The 22,447-nt window shown below is 45.8% G+C and overlaps 1 protein-coding gene across 1 annotated transcript; it reads left to right on the top strand.

Annotated features, from left to right (window-relative positions):
- Positions 1 to 1,396: 1,396 nt before the first annotated feature.
- On the top strand, positions 1,397 to 15,720 carry alx4b (ALX homeobox 4b). Its single transcript, XM_067235200.1, is given in 4 exon segments — positions 1,397 to 1,742; positions 15,116 to 15,138; positions 15,140 to 15,244; positions 15,400 to 15,720. Coding segments are annotated over 4 exon segments (795 nt in total).
- The last annotated feature ends 6,727 nt before the right edge of the window (positions 15,721 to 22,447 follow it).

Here is a 22,447-nt window from a genome sequence, read left to right as displayed (position 1 = left end):
AAAATGTTGTTTATTTATTTTTCAATTCGTGAATGTTCGATTCAAAATATTATAGTGATTGTAGGCCTATTATTATTTTCATAATTTGTCAATTCCACATAATTAACTTAGGCTAATGATAGTGAAAGGGTCAACAAATATCCAATAAATTAAAAAATAATACTATAAAAAATAAATAAACAATAGGTTAAATGGTGTGGTATGGGCCATTGGCTGGTAATTGCAACAATGTTGTTTACCTAATGAATAGCCTATAGAAGTACGGGAAGTATGAGAGGATATGTCCGTTAAAAGATTTATTTTAACAGAACCGGCGAGGCTATTTCACACCAACGTAAACGTGAATTAAATTTGATGTTATGCCATCATATCATATGCTATATTGTTCACTGTAGGTAGGAGATATGAGGAGGATGTTATAAATTGAACAGGCAAACTTGGTGCCAATGAAATTATGCCACCGATAATTGTTAATTCTCCACATAAATCTTTATTATAGGTCCACTCCCTGAGATTCACCTCGAAGTCTGCAGTCACAAATAAATGTAGGTTACTGTGTCAATTTAAATCATGATTAAAAGCCCAACTAAAACCATTCGTTAAAGAAGATCTGTCATTTCAGAGGGAGACAAATGCATAAAGGACTTTCTTTTCTTTTCGGTTTACTATTATATAATCTCCGAAATCGATACACCGTTTCATACACGCATGCACCACACAAAGTCTAAACGTGATACATGTGGGCTATTTATGTTGTGTGATATAGTCTATACCTGCAGTGTTGTAGGCTAATTACCAAAGACATCGGCTACGCTTGCTAGTCCCCTCGCCAACAAGAAAGTCTAAAATCTTTCTTTTGAAACATAAAATAAATAACTCAAGACTTTTTGATTAATAGATGCACAGCCATGAAATTGCACTTCAGGGCTCCTTCCATAGGCCCATCAAAGCACCTATATTCATCCCTAATTGCATTAACGTCATGTGTTGTGTCTCCCGCGTGTTTACAAAAAAAGTAGTTCAGCTAGGATTGACCTCCCATCTCTAGTGTCTGCATAATAACGGCGGACAAGTTCACTTCAAATCTATGAGCGAGAAGGTCTGAGTGGCGTACTGATCGTGGACCGTGGGGCGGCATCAACTTTAGAGCAAGGCATTTCTGTTACCTCGGTAAACCTTGAGGGGGCTTTTAGCATTTGTTCAGTCTGCAGCCTCTGGAAAACATCTGATTCGTTTTATAACCAGACCCAGATGCGGTAGTGCATGTGTGCGAGAGAGTGTGTATGCCCGCATTTGTGTTTGTCAGCCTACACGAGAATTTGAGGAGAATATCTGAGTCGAGCTACAAGGGAAAGGGACAACCGTTTGGATTTTGAGATTCTAACCGTTTTTAGGAATGAACGCAGATACGTGCGTATCATATTGCGATATGACATCCATGGATTCATATTATAACTCATCTACTGCCCAAGGTAGAGATCATCAGGCGAACCCGTTTAGGACATTCCAAACGAGTGAAACAAAATACAGCCCGACATTCATACCGGGCAAAGGACAGAGTTACGGTGAGAAGTCTCGTAGTCCTTTTGAACAGGAGTGCCAGTCATTGGATGGCGCTGCTGAGGAGAGCACCTTCAACAAATACCACCTCTTCATGCAGCGACCTTCAAGCAAAACTCCCCCCGAAGGCAACAAACTACACCAAGAAAGCGGACACAACGGAGCGCTCATCCCTTGCTATGGTGAGTCCAATATGGTATAGAAAGTAAAGTTTGTGAACTTGGAAACGATCAGCAACCGCAACTGGATAGGCAAGTACGATATGGCTATAGCATTGTCTCCTTGTGTAGCAATTAAAGGGAATATTTCAGAGTATAACTGACCATATAACTTGGAGGTGAAATGGTAAAAGACACGTAGGATAGTTTTTTGTTTGTGGACACTGCATGACCACATAAGGGACGGACTGGTGGTGAAGTCAATACAATAATGCGTAATTAGGTTACGCAAAACGTTTTTGAAGGAAGATTTTTTTTTTCATCCATGAACTATTAATCAAAATGTCGCTATTTCATTGGTCACGTTTGACTTGCGTTTTTGTTAGAATAAAAAATAAAATAAATATAGACCTATATATAGATTTGTAGCTAGCCTACATGTCGTGCACACTAGGCTAAAAAGTCACAGCAAAAAGCCATAGGCCTATAGTCGTGATTATGCCAAAGGCTGAACTTGATGTTACTATGCAAGACACAGGACAGAAAGATATTTCTGATTTATTTGACTGATGCCCTGAGAAGCCTAATTTGTCTTAACTTTTGACATTGTTCTAAGATTGATCACACAGGACGCGCCTATAGAAAAACAAGTGTCCAACACACACACACACACACACAAACAGAAAAAGGCTGTGCAGCAATATCGGTTGCAGTTCAAGTGATTTAAATGTAACCATAAAGACTATTTGGTTAATGTAGATTCATAATTATCCATGTACTGAAAAAAATTAATGTGTACCATAACTGCATAAGTCATTAGTAAATGGTATAATTACTTATTTATTTACACTTGAACAGCTCAAAACGAGATTCGATAAGTCAATTTGTAATGGATTTCATAACTATCAATTCACAGGTTTCTATATTGTTATGATCAGAACGCATATATCCTAAAAAGGGCATGCATTTCTATTAGTTCGCCAAACATTCAGAGAAGATTGCATTATCATGATTTGTGTCACATTTGTCACATTTTCAATCCATACAAAATGGTCACGGCTAAATAACCATTGAATCGACGATGACTGTAGAACAGTTAGGCTTAGCATGCTCTTTAGGTTCTAGTATAAAATGTGTCTGGAAAATAATATAGGCCTATAGTCATTGTTTTAGCCATGTTGATTACAAACTAAAAAGTAAGACCGTCATAAAAAACGGGGATTGATGAATAATTTATGATAGAGTTGTATTTTGTATTCAACAATGACCCAGACCAATTAAGCAGCTACACGGTAAATATTATTCCTTTAACACAGAGGCTCAAGTTCAAAGCCACATTGAACAAAATACCGTAGACCGTAAATTACAGCAACAACACGATGAACAGGCAAATGCAGCATTCGGTCAAGTCATTCTAAGGACATAGATTAAGTAGTCTACAATGTAGTTTTAAACGCAAGAATGCTCGTATATGACGGCCTACTCGTTTATGTCAACACGTCAGTATGAAGATTTAGATTTTGGCTATCATACTATCTTGTATGATGTCAAATGGAATGAAAAATTTATTTTCTCCTTGAAAATTTGACAAAATAATGACCTAGTCCCGTTAAGCTTAAGGTAGGACTGTATGAAGGAAAATGTCATTCATAAGCGTGAAAACACAATGCAGTGCATACACTGAGGGTAAACTGAGGAAGGCCTAATACCCACCCGAAATTTGCACAAGGAACCAATAATTCTCCACTAAAAACGCGTTTCAAACAGATAAATAATTTTGAAATTGTGTGCATTTGCCACAATTGAAAATCGGAAAACGTAAAACGATTTGACCAACTTCTGAATACAAATACAAATTGCAATTCTAAAGTAGATAGTTCATAAGTCTTTATACGGGCTATAGGCAATTATATGTACAAATATGGTGAAGGAAGAAAACAGATTTAATCTGTACAGTTGAGGTTGCTACTTTCTAATTGTTTAATAACAGAGATATTCAAAGATGCCAGCACCTGTCCAAGCCAAAGTAAAGGCCTACCCCATAAAGTGCAAAATTACGTGACAGCAAACCATTGTTTTGGGCCTGTTATTTTTGCTTAAATCACCAACATACTTAAAGTGTTCTTTTCTTAAAGGTGAGAGCTATTACCTCCTGCAGGGATGTAGACCCCTGAATTGAAGTCAACATTTGGCAGAAGCAATGACAGAGCCATTTAAACCCCATCATGCATTATGTTTCCCCAGAGGAAAGCTCTGCAATGTTATTATTTAAAATGTTGCAGCCAGATGAACGCATCATAGCTTTGGGGAGGATATGTTGGGGTGAAGCCAAAACCTCAGGCGTCAACAGACTTGTGTTATCACGTGTGGTCCTCAATGGGAGATTCATTGCACAAGCAATAATGCATTATCTCCATCAGCAAAATAAAATAAAAACTGTACACTCCTAAAAAAAACGTTCTCTCCCATCTCCCCTCTCATTGATCCACAAGGTTACAGGGCCACACAGAGGTTCTGTAAATGAATCCTCACTACATACAAAGCATTGTTTTGTTGTGAATAGCATGGGTGTGCTTAAGCCAACGTCAGAACTCAAAACAAAACAAACTCAACATTCAACTATTGTGCAGATGTGAAATATGAAAAAAACCCACTGTATAATCATCTCACACATTAAAGGAATGTTCAACGTTAGCATTTAATGATTTCATGCTGAGACTGGGGCATTCACACATTTCTTGGAATCACACCCGTTTACTACAATGCCTCTAAATTAGAAAAATTCTGTTTTCCTTATTAACACCAGTGTGATCATATACTTTCCAGAAGCCACAGGCTTTAGGGCAGAGGGTACATTTCCAAAAATGTTTGCCTGTTTGAGGTAAAAAGAAAACTAGCAACTACAACAGCTGGGCCTTACAAATTAGTGGTACTGTTGAAGTTACACTTTTCAATACCTAGAGCCTTCAGCCATGATGCCTGGGGTGATTTCAACAGTGTGTTGTCTCAACAGGAACCTCTGTAGCTTTGAGGCTGGGTTGTAACAGTGACATTGCATTTATATTTAGTCATTTTAGCAGACGCTCTTATCCAGAGCAACTTCGAGGCAAGTAGGGTGAAGTGCCTCACCCAAGGACACGTCATTTAGCACGGCCGGGAATCGAACCGGCAACCTTCTGATTCATAGCCCGACTCCCTAACCGCTCAGCCATCTGACCCCATTGGAGGCTGAGAGCCATAGGAGCCGCCTTACCTGACCACAGCAACGAACAAAATCAAACCGCTGGAACTGATCGAGTGCTGCGCAGTTTGCAGGAATGCAGGCGAGCGCTACAGGAGAGCTTTCCATTAATCCGGGACAGATGTGCATTACTGGCTCCTATGGTTATTATTCATACCGCTCAAACACAAGCCGCCCCAAAGCCACAGAGTGTCCCTGAGGTGACAAACTCGGACCGGTTTGCGTAACCTCTTCTCACCAATACCCTGGGTAAACACACTGACAGTCAAAAATGGAGGTTGAGTTGATGTGGCGTTTTGAGGGATGGAGGAGAAGTATTCCTGAGGATGTCACACCCGTGCTGGAGTGAGTGTTTACATACATATCCTCTTGCCTCATGGGGGGGGGGTAAAAGGTTCTCTGTGTAGTAATTGCTTCAGGGTCAGGATCTATTTTGGGTTTTCAGCTGTGATAGCAATGATACAAATCCTGTGGACAGTCACCCCTAACACTGTCTTGTCTCACAGTATTGTATGTTTCCTCTAAAAGATAATTGATGATGAGTGAGTTCTGGAGTCTGTGTATGAGTGAAAGCTACTTAGGGCTCAGAGGAACATCTGGGAGTCAGGTGGCTGAGCGGTTAGGGAATCGGGCTAGTAATCTGAAGGTTGCCAGTTCGATTCCCGGCCGTGCAAAATGACGTTGTGTCCTTGGGCAAGGCACTTCACCCTACTTGCCTCGGGGGAATGTCCCTGTACTTACTGTAAGTCGCTCTGGATAAGAGCGTCTGCTAAATGACTAAATGTAAATGTAACATCTGGGGAACAGAGACATGGGACAACGTGAGTCTCCCTCCACGTTCTAGGCTTGTGCTCGATGCAGAGACCCAGGGGGAAAGGTCTGCTGACTGCCAAGGCACAGTGTCCGGTCTGCTGGGAAAGGGGGCACCGTTGGTGCTTGGTGGACGAGAGATTTTGTTGCTGGATGCTGAATGGAAAATAGTTTCTTACTGTTTTATGTGGTTATCCGAGTTTGAAATCATTATGGAGATTTATTAGGTGTTACAGCAGGATGACTTTCTTATCCTCATTTCGTATGACGTGCTGTCCGCGAAGGATAAAACATGTTTCTCGACATGTACGCAAGAATAAGAGTTATTGGTTTAGTTGTACATGCATGTCAAAATGTAATACTATTACTAAGTGTTAAAAGACCTATAGAATTGATGTCACAGGATGTGTATGCGTAGATCACTACCACATTGTGCAGCCTCGATACAAACTATGAGTACAAGAATGGTCCCATGTGTGGATGGATGTGAATGTCTAATATACACGTTTGTGTAAGCACAGACTTCTGTGACACTGTTGACATCAGAGACCAACGTACAGCCAATGAACTGAAAATATATGATTGACTTTTATAATTTTTAACTCACGGTAGTCCCTGTAAACAATGCAAATGAGCATGTTGGAGGACTGAACTTCGTAATCAGAAGACGAAGCTTCGTGAGGAGATCGTGACTGCTTCCTCCCCTTACTGTCCAACTGTATTATCTTTATTTTCCTCTCTTGCCTTCCGCCGTGTTGTGCCTTTTTACCAGATCTCCCTCTAGAGTGGCGAGAGGGAGGGAGCTCGGGCCTCCACTTCCTGCCATCTCTGTTCCAGGGGGAGATAGGACCCCCCCCCCCCCGCCCCCCCACCACTCCAGTCCCACCCACCCCAGTTCTGTAAGCGGGCCAGAAAAAGAAGTGATTCGAAAATTCTAACCAGGTGGCAAGCATTTTGATCCCTGACTCCGGTGTTAACTCCGACTCTCACAATCAGAATCTTTTCCTTCCTCCCTGCTCCCTACGTATTCATGAACATAGACGAAGGGGCTGAGGCAAGTGTTTCTGAGTGCTTCTTTTAGCCAGGACATTAAGTAATTTAGTATTGTCTTCAATGATGTCAGATCCTTGTCAAGGATAACAGAGTCCTGTATAAAATCGTCTGGATTATTGCCCTTGATTCTCATCAGTTAAACTGTTTTATTGGTTGTAGAAGTGGTAGAAGAAGTTTCTGTTGTGCCAATTCGATTTCTTCCAACACACGAGGCCACATAATAAGGAAGGACAATTCAAAAGTGCTACGACACCAATAACAGAGCTATTGCGCAGACAAAGAGCAACTTTATGTACCGAATGATAAAATTCTCATGAAACAGACTTCACAAGGCCTTCACATCCATGACAGCAGTGAGCCCGCATGAGTGGCGATTTATCAGGAGCTGAGTTTGAACAGATCCGTTCGCCGTGTTTCCCACGGAATCTGCATTCCTGTGTGAACCGCTGGCATTGATCTCTCGTCGGGAACATCTGGGAGGGTCTCTTCCTCCGAGGAACAACTCTGAACCTTAACTCTCCAACCGCGACCTCACCTGGAGAGCTCCAGTCTGAAAGAACATGACTACATCTGTTGGTCAGGGAGGAGGAAACCAACACTTCTGAGACTGGACAAGGAGACATGGTCTGTGGGTCCACGCAGAGTTGGAATATAACCGGTTGTTCTGCAGACTTCCATCAACCGTGAGCTTTTTGGAAAAGCATTTCAGACAACTCTTTTTAAAAGCTTTCCTTTCCATCTTTAGTGTTTGGTCATTAACCCTTCCCCAGGTTACTAATTTATAGTGTTTCTTTTATTTGACTTCAGCTGACCCCTTCCCATCCCATTCTATAAAAACAGAGAGGCCACCCTGTTGCTTTACAACCAGTTAAATTACACTTTGATGTTTTTGTCTCTGTTTCCAACAGTGATTAAACGGCCGACCCTAGTAAAGACCTGACCTTGGTTAACTGAACGGGTCTGCTCCTTATCAAAGAAGAACCTTACGAACGTGTGATATCAGAGCATGACAATGATCCATATGTGGCTGAGGAAAGAATTCAAGCCAAAACCCGAGAACATTTTCTGTCTGCGTGCAAATTGGAGCCAAGGCAATGGAATCTTGGCCCTCAGCTGAGAGAAGCGTGATGGTTGTGCTCTCCGAAACTATGTGCAGCAGAGACAGCTCAGCAGAAAGACACTTAGAGATGTTTATGGGCAAGAACTTGTGCACAGGATCCAGACACTGACGGGAAACTAGACTTAGAAAATATGTGGAAATCGTTAATGACATTTGATGAAATGTTGCGCTTCATAGCGACTTTCATAGCTATGTTCAGTGGCAAGACCGTGGAAATCTACTCATCTTTATCGTGATTTTGTCAGGTCAGCAACATGCACCAGAAAGAGATCTTCAGACCAACGTTTCGACAAACATCGCACCCTTTCACACCGTTGAAGCTTTAGCCTTGCCTTGGCTACTCAGGATACGTACCTTGCTCTGGGGCACCGCTACAGCCAGCTTTCCCTATCAGAACGCCGAGCAGGAACCTCTGCGCGACCTGCCCCACATCTAGGGAGTCAGATGGCTGAGGTTGCCAGTTCGATTCCCGGTCATGCAAACTGACGTTGTGTCCTTGGGCAAGGCACTTCACCCTACTTGCCTCGGGGGGAATGTCCCTGTACTTCCTGTAAGTCGCTCTGTATAAGAGCGTCTGCTAAAATGACTAAATGTAAATGTAAACCGCACGGCCCCGGTGCTGCCCTGGGGTGCAGCCACCATATTAAACCAGGCTTTAGAACAGGAGGCCATGGCAGGTGATGATGTCACAGTATCTGCCTGACTGGAGCCTGTGAGGGAGGTCCGACAGGTGGGCCACAGCGATGTGAGGTCACAAACTCCAGCTGGGCGGCCTGTGTTGCTCTTTCCTTGTCCCAGAGAGAGGACTGCTCTCAGCCTGGGAGGAGGGGCGGGGGGAGGGGGTTGGGCCGTTGTAGTGCTGAGGTATGACTTGACTGTCTCAATGTGGGACAAGTTAGCCAAAGGCCAACTAATCTGTAAAAACAAACATGCATGTTGCAGACAGACCTCCGCCTAGCCCCGTCACCGCGAAGCTATTCTCCTTCATCCCAAACCGCTCTTTAACTCGAGACACACGAGGCTACTCGGTGACGATGGGGCATCACCTTCAGAGCTCCCTGGTACCTGAGAGGGACACGAGATCTCCGTCAGTCTTCTGGTCAAACAGTCATGGCACATCAACGAGCGCTTCGTCCCACATGCACGCATCTCCTGGATCATGCATTCTCTCCACATAGGATCTCCAAGTCCTAACAAAAATAAAGTTAAGCATTTTCTTTTAAGCGTCGCGCTGTCTCGGACCCCCCACAGTGCGAAGGTTAAAAGAAAATTCTTCACTTTATTTTTGTATTAGGTAAAGTTGTCACAACACGACGGTGGGTCACAATGACCCGAAGGTTCACAATGAACCGAAGGCAAAACAAGGATTAAGTAGACACATGTGGATCTTATATGAGGAGATCTTCATGCACTATGGCTCCTGTCCAATCAGGTTCAAGCCCTGGATAGGGCATATGCCCATGGCCAGGAAACACAAACAGAACCTGACAGAGTTCACTGTTCCTCCAGGACCACAACCAGAACCCTGAAGTCTATTTATTCACACAACTGTTTGTTTATTGAGAGAAAAAGCTCTGCTTTAGCCATATCCTTGAGGAAAACACAAAAACACACTAGGACAGGAACAGAGTGAGGTCTGTCACCGAATGGAGGCTCTCAAAATTGAAGGTGACAAATACAATGTTGTTTACGTCTGTGGGGCAGGGTTGTGTGGTTGCCGTGGTACACAAGGCCTACCATACATAGCTGAGGCTTGGACAAGCTCTGTGTGGTTCATGTTTCACATGGCGTGATTGGGAAATCTAAGGAGTGAGGACAGAGCTAACTTCAGGGAATGGGGCTTTGAGGGTTGGGTCACAGGTCAAACCAATGTGTTGTGACGAATCTTTCAAACACAGAACGCATGTGTCTTCTTCGCTAACTTTAGATTTGCAGAATAGAGTCGAGGCCTTTGAACTTGTAAAAGTATAACAGGCATGAGGTAAGCGGGAGTAAATGTCACTTGGTATGACCAGCCAAAGGTGACGATGAGCAGACAGCTCATAAGTTGGAGGTTGGACACGAACACGAGAGCTGGAAGTCATAAATGGCTAGATTGACCATAAAATACTCTTGGTCTGGAGAACATATTTACCACACATTAACATAAAAATGCTAACACAGATGGATGAATACAGGGTTCACTTCATACAAAATGACTCACCATTGTTTCTAATGCTTGCTCTCTCTCTCTCTCTCCAGCCAAAGACAACAGTGGGCTGACCGAGTCCGATTTGACCCCCAACGCCGATGGTCCAGGGATGGACGGCAGCTACCTGAACCTGAAGGAGCCGGGTGTGAAGGGGCCGTCTGACCGTCCGGGCTCCGACCTCTCCAGCCCGCTGGATAAGAGCGAGGCGGAGAGCAACAAAGGCAAGAAGCGACGGAACCGCACCACCTTCACGTCCTACCAGCTGGAGGAGCTGGAGAAGGTGTTCCAGAAGACGCACTACCCCGACGTGTACGCCCGCGAGCAGCTGGCCCTCCGGACGGATCTGACCGAGGCCCGAGTTCAGGTAGGCAGCCAAATGTGCATTGTTGAGAGACAACAAAAAAGGCGGGAATTGCCAGCAAACTGTGAGCAAAATTATCCCTGTGAACAGGGAGTGCTCGACAAGTCAATCCCTGTTCATATAAATATTCACTCATGGAACTGACAAGAAGGCCTGGGAGAGGGAAGACTGGCGTGTTGACAGACCTTGTCCTGAGTCGGAGAGGGAGACAGCGAGGCCTATTGTTCTCACTCCTTTTCTCTGGCTGCCAGTTTCAGAGTTGGGTTGGGACAGGCAGGGGGGGGGGGGGGGGGGGGGTGTTGCGACTGAGGGGAATACTCTGCTCTTAATTCTATGTGCTGCAGACTTGGTTAGGGGAAAGGGGGGGGGGGGGGAAGGGTCAAAGGCCAAGGGTTTTTCTTTGGAAACCACCATTTTTAAACTTCGCTGTACAGCATTTTGGAGAGAGGGAAAAAGCTGCAGGGAAAAAAAAAAAGTCATCAAAGCCATTTGGCAAGGGAATAGAAAACACTCCAAGATGCCAGTTTCAATTTCCAAGCCTGCTCAGAGACATAGTCAGGATTCTGGCCTGGTCTTCTGGAGGTACAGTAAAATAACTGCATTCACGTTGTATCCACACAGAGCCATCTATCCCCCCCACATGACTCCAATTACCTCAGCAGTCAGACAGGCACACAGCACACACTGTTGAGTCACCATGGGCATTGACCTGAATTTCAAGAATCGTACTTTAAATACACAAGCAATCAAGCCTAAAGTCCCATGCTCCATCTACAGGTCCATCCAGACAAAGTACAGGAACATCTAATCATTCTATTCTTCCATGTCATGGGGTTCAGAGTCACTATTGAGCGTAAGTATTGCAGAAGAAAGCATTTCATCTCAGAGCAAAACATTGACATCAGACGTACAGATGTTTTCAAACTGTACAGACGCCTTAGTCAAGGTCTTCCAGTGAGATTTCAGGATTGAAGGTTGATTCGGCATTTAGCTATAATCATAGTCTTAGTAGCTTGTAGCTTCGTGGCACCTCTCAGTTGTCATGGAGCTGCCATCCAGCTGCCTCAGACCTGACCTCCACTGCTGGACGTGTTGAAGCAGGAAGAGGGTGTGCCTGACTGAGTGAGTGCAAGGTCAGTCCATCAATCGCCCTGGTCCAGGATGACAGAGATGAGGTGAGACGGCTAGACTTTAAAGCCAGTCTCGGAGCCCTGCTCTCTGCCCTACTTCTCTCTCTCTCCGTTCCTGCCTTCTGGCTCTGGAACATAAATAAAGCTCTTTAATGGCTCTGTAAGCTGCCTTTTGCTGTCAACGTCTTTAGCAATTACTGCTTCACTGGCAAGCCCCACTTTGAGCTCGGAGATCTCAGAACCACCTTCCCTGCAGATGTCTGTTGGGTAAAATAAACAAGGACTGTAAATGGTTGCAGTTGGTCGACTGCATGGTTTGGTAGCCACACACACACACATACACACACACAGTGTGTGTTTGGTAGCTACACACACACACACACACACACACACACACACACAGTGTGTGTGTGTAGCTACCAAAGGGTGGGGGGGTCACACTGTGTTTTTGTGTGTCTCTGTGACTCCAATGTTATTTGCGACTTATTTGCAACTTTTTGATATTCAATTTATAAAATATTTTTTTTTTCTAGTCTGAATTTGTGAAGTACCTGCTCCCTCAGTTGAGTTGCGAGACTCTGGATTTGAGGAATAGAGGACACAGAGCTCTGAAGGACACACATGACTCTAGAACGTTCCCTATGATCTCTCCTCTCAGCTATTTTGGCCAGTGTCTCTAATACCGAAAAGCTGCACAGAGCAGAGCCCAGGAGGAATACGACACACCATGCACCCGGAGCCTGAAACTAGATGGACACGTGTGTTCCTGAACGCGCGTGTGTGTGTGTGTGGAGAGGGTGCATGTTGCTGTGAGCATGGATTTTTATGAGATGGAAACAATGTGTATTTGTTTGCAAGGGTTCAACAACAAGTGTTCCCCTAATAGAGTGAGTCCATGGTAAGAGGGTGCATCTGCTTGTGTTTGAGATTGAAAATGTGTTTATGACCTAGTGCATGTGTGTATGCATGTGTGTGTATGCGTGTGTGTGTGTGTAGTTAGTCCGCTGCTTCAGTCTGTGAGCCTCTGAAAGGTCAGAGGGGTTAGCTGCGGAAAGCCAAGGGCTTAGGCGTCAGGAAATTAAACATGAAATGAAAACAAGCTCCAGTTTGAACATTCTCCCATCTCACTTTCCAATATCCCCACTTCCCTTCTCTGACTTAAAAGGGAGGAGAGAGAGACAGAGAGACCGGTGGGGGAGAAAGAGAGAGGCGTGGGGAGGGGGAGGCAGAAAGAGAGGGGAGAAAGAGAGAGGCGCGGGGAGGGGCAGAAAGAGAGGGGAGAAAGAGAGAATTTTCTTAACCTTGAGGTCTTCTGTCTCTCTGGTATCAGATAATACACTATGTGATCTGTACTGCAGTATTGATGATATAATTCGCCAACAATCAGAAAGTATCCAAACTATAATAAAATACTAGCCATAAAATGGCCCATCAAACCAAAGTGCCCATGTAACAAGAAACCTTTAAGAAAGCTACATAGGGATGTTACAACCCACAATGACAAAAAACCCACTGACTTGACGTACCTTCAAATGCAACAGGAACCCAAGACCCCCAAGGCGCATAACACAGACAGCAAAGCCTTTCCAAACAGATGATATAACTCAGAGGGCGACAACCTCTCACCTTGACATTGGGGTTCAGCTACAGCACAGGTATCGGGTTTCCAGTGGAGATCTGTCCCCACATCCCCCTGACGGGCTGACCCGGCGTACGCCAGCCCTCCTGACCAAACCCCAGTGGATCACCTCACACATCTCAGTCCAACTCTGTCCACGTCTGAAATTAATGAATTTGTTACTGGATAACTAATGGAAGTTATATTTGAACAGCTGTGCCGTTAGAAAAGGAGCCAAAATATGTGGCTTGTGGCTGTCATATGTGCCTTGTTGTGTGGGACGTTCATTAAACAACTGTCCTTTCATATTCTGTTCATAGTTTTATCATGACAGATGTAATTGTGTTGGTGTGCTTAAGAGAATGCCTATGAGCCATTGTGGTTTGAAATCAGGTTGTGCTAGTGTAGTGTGTTGGTGTTCCGATACATTTTTGTGTATGCGTAAAAGAAAGATTATTAGAAAGAGAGAGTAAGAAAGATTAATAGAGAGAAAGGGAAAAATACTGTTTATGTGGAGAGATGACTAAGGGGGAAATTGCACGTAAGGGACTGTGAAGACCACAAGATGATTTGGTTGGGTCTCATCCCACAATCCAAGTTCAGACCCCGTGTCCATGTTGGACTGCTTCTTTCTTTGAAGAAGTCTCCCTTTCCCCTGGGAGGATAGGAGATAGACAACCAATAAATAAATACTGGTACAGAAGTGAATGGCCTCTCTTCAGCATTGACCCACAAGACTCTGTTGCACAAATCAGCCTGCAACTATCAAGATTTGGCTGAAAACGCAAAAAGGCAAAAGATTAACCTCATGTTAACCTCATGTCATCATTGCAGGATGTATTCAGTTCAAGCACATTTAGAGAGGTACTATGAAAAAAGTACACCCAAGTATGCTCTCCCTCGCTTTAAGAGCATCCGACTGCATCTCTCGCTACCTGCAGAATCTCATTCTCGGCTTCCCTGCAACGTCACCTCCTCCTGGCCTGCATGAGAAGTGGACTGAGGGGCCTGCTATCAGTCAATCATCAGTCCGTACTAGAAACAGCCCATTCCTCCCAGCGCCTTTCTCTCTGCATCAGGAAAAACCTTCCAGAAGTGCTGCCTGGGCCATAATTAGTAATAGCACTGTAATAACATCGTACACAGGCTTTACGGAACATATTCAAGTTTCTGGGCGTCTTTGCTCCGGTGACGGCAAATATTGTGTTGGGAACGAGAAGGGTGCCTCCTTGATGTCCTGTTGGCTGTCAGGCTGAGGTGAGCCCCCCTCTGTAGAGTGATTTATGAGTGGCTGCAGGCCCAGATGTGGATCCCCTCCCCTGCCAGTGCATGCTGTAGCTCCTTCAGTAGGGGGGGGGGGGGGGGGGGGGGGGGGGAGAGACAAAGGGGGAGAGGGGGGGGGGGGGGTAGGGAGAGAAACCGAGAAGGGGGGGAAGGGAGATAGAGGGAGTGAGTGAGAGGGGGGGGGGGGGTAGGGAGGAAGACCCACCGTCCGTCCGTACATCAATAGCTTTCTGCAGACACCGGCACTTTAAAGACCCATCAAACCCCTTGACCTTGTGACGTGTCTTTCATCTGCGACACGATTTATGGGTTCAACCCTCCTCCTCTGTGTTTGAATCTACCAACATCTACTCCATTCTCCTTTACGCGCTACGGAGATGACTCCATATCAGCTCCGGATCTGTTCGGATCACTTGATTCAAATCAGCTCCGGATCTGTTCGGATCACTTGATTCAAATCAGCTCCGGATCTGTTCGGATCACTTGATTCAAAGCAACGTCCCGTCCCCCCGTCCCCTGTAAATCCCCAGAGCGCTAGGCAGCGGGGCAGGCTCGTCTATGACAGGCCCTGATCTGTGTGTTTCCGCAGGTGTGGTTCCAGAACCGCCGGGCCAAGTGGAGGAAGAGGGAGCGCTTTGGGCAGATGCAGCAGGTCCGGACGCACTTCTCCACGGCCTACGAGCTCCCCCTCCTCACCCGCCCAGAGAACTACGCTCAGGTACAGATGAGGGATCAGAACTATGACTGGGTACTGAACTATACGTCAATATTCACTCTCACGACACACGACTCATCAACACTTTTGGAAGTTCAACGATTTCACCCGTGTCTGTCCTGTCCTGCTGACGCGTGTTGTTCCCACTTCCGTTGCAGATCCAGAACCCGTCATGGATTGGAGGCGGCAGCGGGGCGTCGCCCGTGCCAGGCTGTGTGGTGCCCTGCGACTCCGTCGCCTCCTGCATGCCCCCTCACCCCCACGCCACCGGAGGGGTCTCCGACTTCCTGGGCGTGCCCAGTCCTGGGGGAAGTCACATGGGACAGACGCACATGGGCAGCCTGTTCGGGGGTCCTGGCATGGGCGGCGGCATCAACGGGTACGACCTCAACGTGGACCCCGACCGCAAGTCGTCCAGCATCGCCGCACTGCGTATGAAGGCTAAGGAACACAGTGCGGCTATTTCCTGGGCCACATGATGCCCCGCCCCAGGCCACGCCCCCCTGACCTGGGCCCCGCCCCTCCCCCGGAGCAGCCCTGCCCAGCACTGCAGTGGAGGAGGAGGAGGAGGAGAAGGAAGGGGATGGGATTATGTCTGGTCTGACAGCTCTCATGATAACACAGGTCAAATGAACTGGGAGACACAGTGATAACGGCAGCCATTACAGCCAAGATAACATCCGTGACTATGACAATCAGCAGACACCAAGAAGAAGAGAAACTGAGAGAGGGGAGTGGGAGAAGAAGAAGGAGGAGGGGCTCGGCGGGGGGAAGTGGTGTTACGCCTCGATCTCAAGGAGGAATGTGGTGAAATAGGTGAGGAAGAATGGAAAAACCAGCTCGGGGAAATAACACAGCTCGACTGTTCTGGATGGGCAACTGTTAAGCTAATAGTCAGGAAAACGTTTTTGAAAAAGTGATTTTAAGTTAAATGCAATAATCATGTTGAAGTCACCAGCCATAAAAGCATCCTTGCAGGAACTATACATTTCCTATTTCACAACATCCATAAATGTACATACTGAAACAACTTCTAATCCCCTCTTCTGATCTCCATGCCCTACAATTTCTGTAATAGTTCCACTGAGACAAAGCCACTTCAAAGCAGAACAGTCCACCTGAGACCACAAATGTCCATTTGAATCAGTCCAAGCCTTCCTAACAACGCTTTCGTAGCATTGCACAGACACCAATTGTTTTGGAGACACAGTAAGAAGGAAACATCCGTTTTTAAGTTCAAACATGAACATCCAAGTAATTCTGGACTGAGGACTGAGCTGTTCTGCAAAGCTGTCATCCCCTCACAGTTCCAGAAAGCACTAGACCAAAGGTGCGAGAGAGCCCGCGCTGTCTGACAGTTCAACGGCTCGTGCCAAATTAGATGTGGAGGAAGCCAGGTTCAGACGCGGTGGGATTGGCAGTCACTTGAAGTGAACGTGTCATTTCCTCCCCCAGGGCCGCCTCCACAGGTCTCCATCCCCTGGCAGGGTTCGGGTTACAGGAAGTCCCGTCTCCACTGGTCGCCAGGCTGGACTAGCACACAGCAGCAGCCGTCAACACTAACTACTCAGGCCAGCCTCAATCAGCCTCCAACAGGGAGAGAGAGACACTTTCAATTAGCCTCAAACCAAGCGGTGCTGGTCAGGGCAAAGCACAGGCACTCAAATTCACCATGGCCAACATGGTGGGAACAAACTAAGGCTAATTCCACATACTGACCTAATCATGGCATCTTCAGAGTGTGGTGGTGGTGGGGGGGGGGAGGGATCAGAACAGATGACACTGAATCCATAGTATTGTCACGCTAGTAGAGTATGTCACACGCTAGGCGCTAGCAGGCAAAGCAGCTATAGGATTAGGAGACCTAATTAGGCCTGGGCAGCATTCTTTAGGGTCTAGGTAATGTGATGACATAGAGCAGAGTTGCAGACATGTGGGGAGTATGGCCCCGTGGTTGTGTTGCCCTGCCTGATCAGGCCTGTCAATAAGAGCTGGGGCCAACAGACTGAAGGGCTCCAGCAAGGCCTCATCAGGCTCGTCGCTGATCCCTGAGTGTGCGACACCCGCTGGGCCACATATCCCCTCACACTGCCCTTCCTTTCAGTGGAGGATTGGACGTCCTGGCTCTCTCCCTCGTCCTCTTCTCTGAGTTCTGGCTCAGTTCTGACATCACAGGAGGACACACGATGACAGTTTCAACAAATCTAATAACGAATGTTATTTTCTAGTTTTATTTTGGACTAATTTATTTTGGAAGTGTCGACATGATCCTGAGATTAGAATGAACGAGAACATTCCGATCTGACAGAGAAAGCTCTTTTCCCTGGATATTCCTGTTGAAAACTCACAGCTCAAACGAGGTGAAAAAGCACTGATTTAAGCCACAGGAATCTCTGTTAAATGAATCAAGTGTCCCTCAGTGCTTTGACAGTAAACATGGCCTGACGATGTGTGATTTTTAATGATATCTTAGCATTTCTGTCTTCCCCAACCCCTTAAAAAGCTCCACTCACACTGAAAGTATTTTGGCAGCAGTAGAACACAGTAGAACTGACCGAAGCCCAATATGTATCCTCATTGCCATGTCAGTAGTTTTGTTCATTAGTTGTTTTAAAACGTTTGTATGAAGTCATCCTTTTAAACTATTAAATCAATGACATTTGTTAGGTCAAGTCCAACTAAATAATGACTGTCAAGTCCACCAGATCCTGATGACAAAGGAGTTGCTGGGTGTCTAGCCCAGTATTCTGCCACAGTTGTCTATTTCTCAGGCAGTCTACCTGACCCCCGCCCACCCCCCTGTCCCTACCTTAGCCCCTCCCGCCCCCCTTGCCCCTACCTGCCCCCCTCCCACCCCTACCTGCCCCCCCCAACCCCGCCACCCCTACCTGCCCCCTTCCCACCCCTACCTGTCCCCCCCTCCAACCCCGCCACCCCTACCTGCCCCCTTCCAACCCCTCCCTGCCTTCCCTCCCACTCCGTTATGATACTACTGAAACAGGGCGACAGGGGTCCATGGTTAATATGATCACGTTTGTGTGAATGTGTGCAAGTCTGATTAAATTGTATTTTCCTTTTGCTTGTACATTTGTTTTGCTTGTCCTTTTGTTAAATAATGGATTTCCAGAGATAAACCCTTACTTTTGAAAATGTACTATAATTGTTTGAAGTATTACCGTAACTCATGCCAAGAAATGTCAAGATTGTGTGTATGATAAATTCCTCTGGACTTTGACCAGGTTGAATCAGCTTTCTAAATGGTTCATGGCTATGAGCAGCAATTTGTATTTTAATCTCGCATTTCTATTCTTGATTGTGACTTAATATAATTTTTTTTGTGCCATTGCAGTAAGTTATTGCACTTATAATGTTTCTGAGTGGTGTTTGCCTGTCTGTTTAGGGCCAACAGCTTCTCTGCGTTCTCCAGAATCCAGCTGTGCGTCTTGAGTACTAAAACCGTCCATATTTAGGTGAAGATCTGCAACATGCAGACATGCTCCAAGTGTTCGACCTTCATTTGTACAGAATTAACTTGCTGTTGATGTAAGTGATGTGTCTGAAGTGATTTTGAAATAAATGGGTCTTCATGAACTGAATGATGTAAGGCGACTTTTTGTATGCAAGTTCCTAGGCTCCCTTTCATGTGTGAATGCACGTACTGCGTAGTACAGTCCTGTAGGCACAATGGGAGAGAGACACACACTCCTCAAAGTGCATATTTGGTTGATGGGACAGGATCAGATCTTTTTTCCTCACTGTCCCAGTAACGTCCTGAAGTCCAAAATTATTAATTAAAAAAAGGTTTTGAAAGGTTGAAAAATAGTTTTCAAAAACAAAATATATATATATATATATATATACACATTTTTGGTTTTGAAAACTAATATTTGTGATAAAAAAGGTTTGCATCATTGATGAGAACTTGATGAGGACTCTACTAAACTCTCTCTATTGTACTCTGCTTTACTCTGTTTTAGGCTTCTCTGTTCTCCTCTCCTTTCGCTGTGTGAAAGAAAGGAGAGGGGGGAAAGTTTAAAAAAAAAGTTTTGAAAGGTAGAAAATATCTTCTAAAAAAGGTTTTGAAAAATTAGAAAAATATATTTAAAAAGAATTATCCCAGACATCTTTTTTATTGTCCCCGGGACGATGGGACACCGTTAATTTCCAGCCCTGGACAGGATGTTCAAGGTAAGGTTGCACAGATTCTTGTAATTCCACTGTCAGTGGGGGAGGACATTCAGAACAGGAAACGGACACAGGGACACAAAGATACAGACAGAGAAATAGAGACAAACAGAGAGGTACAGAGGTTGTGAAAGAGGAATGCGGCTAATGGAGTTTGCAACTGTACTTTACACGTTCAGAAAACAAGCGAGTATCAGAGTGGGGGAGAAAAACAGGGAAACTCACAACTTCTCCAGACTTCACAGCATTTCTGTGTCGTTACTGACCTTGTGACCCAAACCTGCTGCTCTTTTCATGGCTCGTTCAGAACCATTATGTTCCAAACTGAGCCAAAACTTCTCAATGGGCGTAAACACCCCCAGGTGTGCCTCAGATCATACCCAAGTCATGGTTAGTGTCTGAGAGAGTTGGACAGGAACTCCAATCAAATTCCTTTCCTGACTGCTAGCTTCCCTCCAGGGATGAACTCATTCACTGGGCCCACCCTGTTCACCAAACGGTCTTCCCAACACAAGTTTCACAGTTCTCAGAGGTCTCCTGTAGCTATCCCAGATGTAGCAAACAGAGAAATAACGTGTAAAAAAACCCAACATACATTTCAAAGATTGCGCCAGAGCTTCTCCTCTCAAGACACAAACACTTAGAACCACTGAGACGCAGCCAGGAAAAGAACAACACAACGCCAACTCCCATCCTGCCATCGACTGGACGGTTCCCCGGGAGGAACACTGGAGGTCTTTCGTCCACTGCACTCTTTTTCCAAGGTTGTCTGAAAGAGATTTTGTCCTGAAGGGGTCCAAGAGCGAAAGCAAGTGAGACAGCACAGAAATAAACCTGTCACCCAATGAAGGCCAGGTCAGGTCTACGTGTGCAGGGATATTGATAAGCTGATTCATTTATACATTCACAAAGTTGGTCGTTTTTTGGTATGTTTTCCTTCCTGCCTTTGGCAGCAGCAACTGTATCGCTTTTAGCCTGCATATTATACCCTCAGTATGTTGAATTGGCTTGTAGCCTAGAATAGGCCTCGGGCTAGAGTCGAAACCAACACACTCAAACTCACAACCACGACAGGAACCAATGACATCAGCATGTCCCTGACCTCAAAATATCCAGAAAAGAAAGATGATTTCCATTTTAGTCATTTAGCAGACGCTCTTATCCAGAGCGACTTACAGTAAGTACAGGGACATTCCCCCAAGGCAAGTAGGGTGAAGTGCCTTGCCCAAGGACACAACGTAATTTGCCTGGCAAGGAATCAAACCAGCAACCTTCTGATTACTAGCCCGATTCCCTAACCGCTCAGCCACCTGACTCCCGATTTGAGAGACACCCTCGTGATGAGAAAACGGTGGGGCCTGAACCCCTTCCAACCCCCACCCTACCGTCACCCCCACCGTAGTCAGACATGGGCGTTACGAGATAAACAAACAGATTCAGAGGGAAAGGGAGTGGCTCACTGTGGCCTGAACAGCTCTCATTAACCTTAATAGGTCACACTGGTCAGGCCAGGCTTCACTGACACCCTTAATAGAGGGCCTGCACGGTTAAGGGACCATGAAGACCATTAGGGGCACTTCAAAGTTCACCCTGCTACATCAGGGGTCCCGGCGACACGCTGCTGAGTGGGACGGATCCTATTCCTCGTTCGCCGTTTTTTATTTTTCCATCGGCCCGACCTGTCAATCAACCTGCTCCATAAACAAGTGGATGCTTAAGCACCTCGTTAAGGGCCATCATTAGCAGGGAAGGCCCGGTAAATCAGTCCTTATATCAGCTTTCAGCGACACATCTCTAATAGGTCATATTTTAGACCTGACACTGGCTTACACTGTTAAATGATCCCTTAGGTCTGATAGTAAAACTGGACGGTTGTAGATCAAATATTTCCACTCGCTCCTGGACCTGTGACACAGGTCCTGACTCCCACAGATCGGAGTGACTGGAACCAATGGAGATGTATTAATGTGCACGGCGACCATTTAAAGACTGGCCCAATGGAAGAATGGGCTGTCTGGATTGGCACCGTTAACGTTCGAGGGGCCATAAAAAACGCGAATAAGAACACTCTGGGTCTACCTCAGCTTCACAGGCTAGAGCCCAATCCAGCCATAAATCAGAAGAGCAAGCGGCGAGATGATATATTGATGATGTTGTAAGTTACATAAAAAGATGGAGAAGACTCCTGTAGGGGTCATAAGTCAGAGGTGGGACCAGTCAGCCCTCCAGCCCAGAGTGGAGGCAGGTAACCCCAGAGAAGAGCAGGGGGTTGAGGAGAGACCTGAGGCAGGGGGAAATCAATCCGTTTGACCACGCTCAAAACGGTCGCTCTCATTCCAGGTCAAGAACACCGGTAAAAATCGCCCAGTCGAACTAACTTCAGGCACCAAAAGAATCGAAAGAAATCCAAGAACCCATTAAAGCACTTATCTCAAAACAAAGGTTTTGTACGTTTTGGTTACCCGAGTCCTCCGTTTTCAAAATGTCTTCTTCGTCATCGCAGCAAAGTGAGTCAGCGTGAAGAGGTATAGCCTCCTCAGGGAGACCAGAGTGGGGACTGAAGGGCTTATCTCAGCGAGGAGGAAGGGAGGCTTCTCCTTGCTAGCCTCCCCTCTAATGGTGTCCCTGGCTCGGGCCCAGTCCTCCCATCACCGTGTTTTACAACTCAGCTCCGGCACCGGGATCAGTTCCACCTCTCTGCTTCTTCGCTCACAGCACAACGCTTCCTCGGTGTGGCTATTACACACATTCACGTACAGTGACATCAACGTACAGTGGAGAAACCAGGTGTCCTGAGTCAAGCCATTAAATAGGAGGTAAAAATACAGTATATTCGTTAAGCAGACACTTTTAATCACAACTTTGTTCAGGAGAGATTTGACCTGCAGTCAAGTGCCCTACACACTGAGACATACCCATAGCCATCTTTGAGAAGGGGTAAGCTAGTCAGATGGCTCAGCGGTTAGGGAATCAGGCTACTACTCAGAATGTTGCAGGTTCGATTCCCGGCCGTGCAAAATG

Source organism: Osmerus mordax, chromosome 4 (assembly GCF_038355195.1).
Source record: "Osmerus mordax isolate fOsmMor3 chromosome 4, fOsmMor3.pri, whole genome shotgun sequence".
NCBI classification, from domain to species: Eukaryota; Metazoa; Chordata; class Actinopteri; order Osmeriformes; family Osmeridae; genus Osmerus; species Osmerus mordax.
This window is presented reverse-complemented; position numbering and strand designations above follow the sequence as displayed.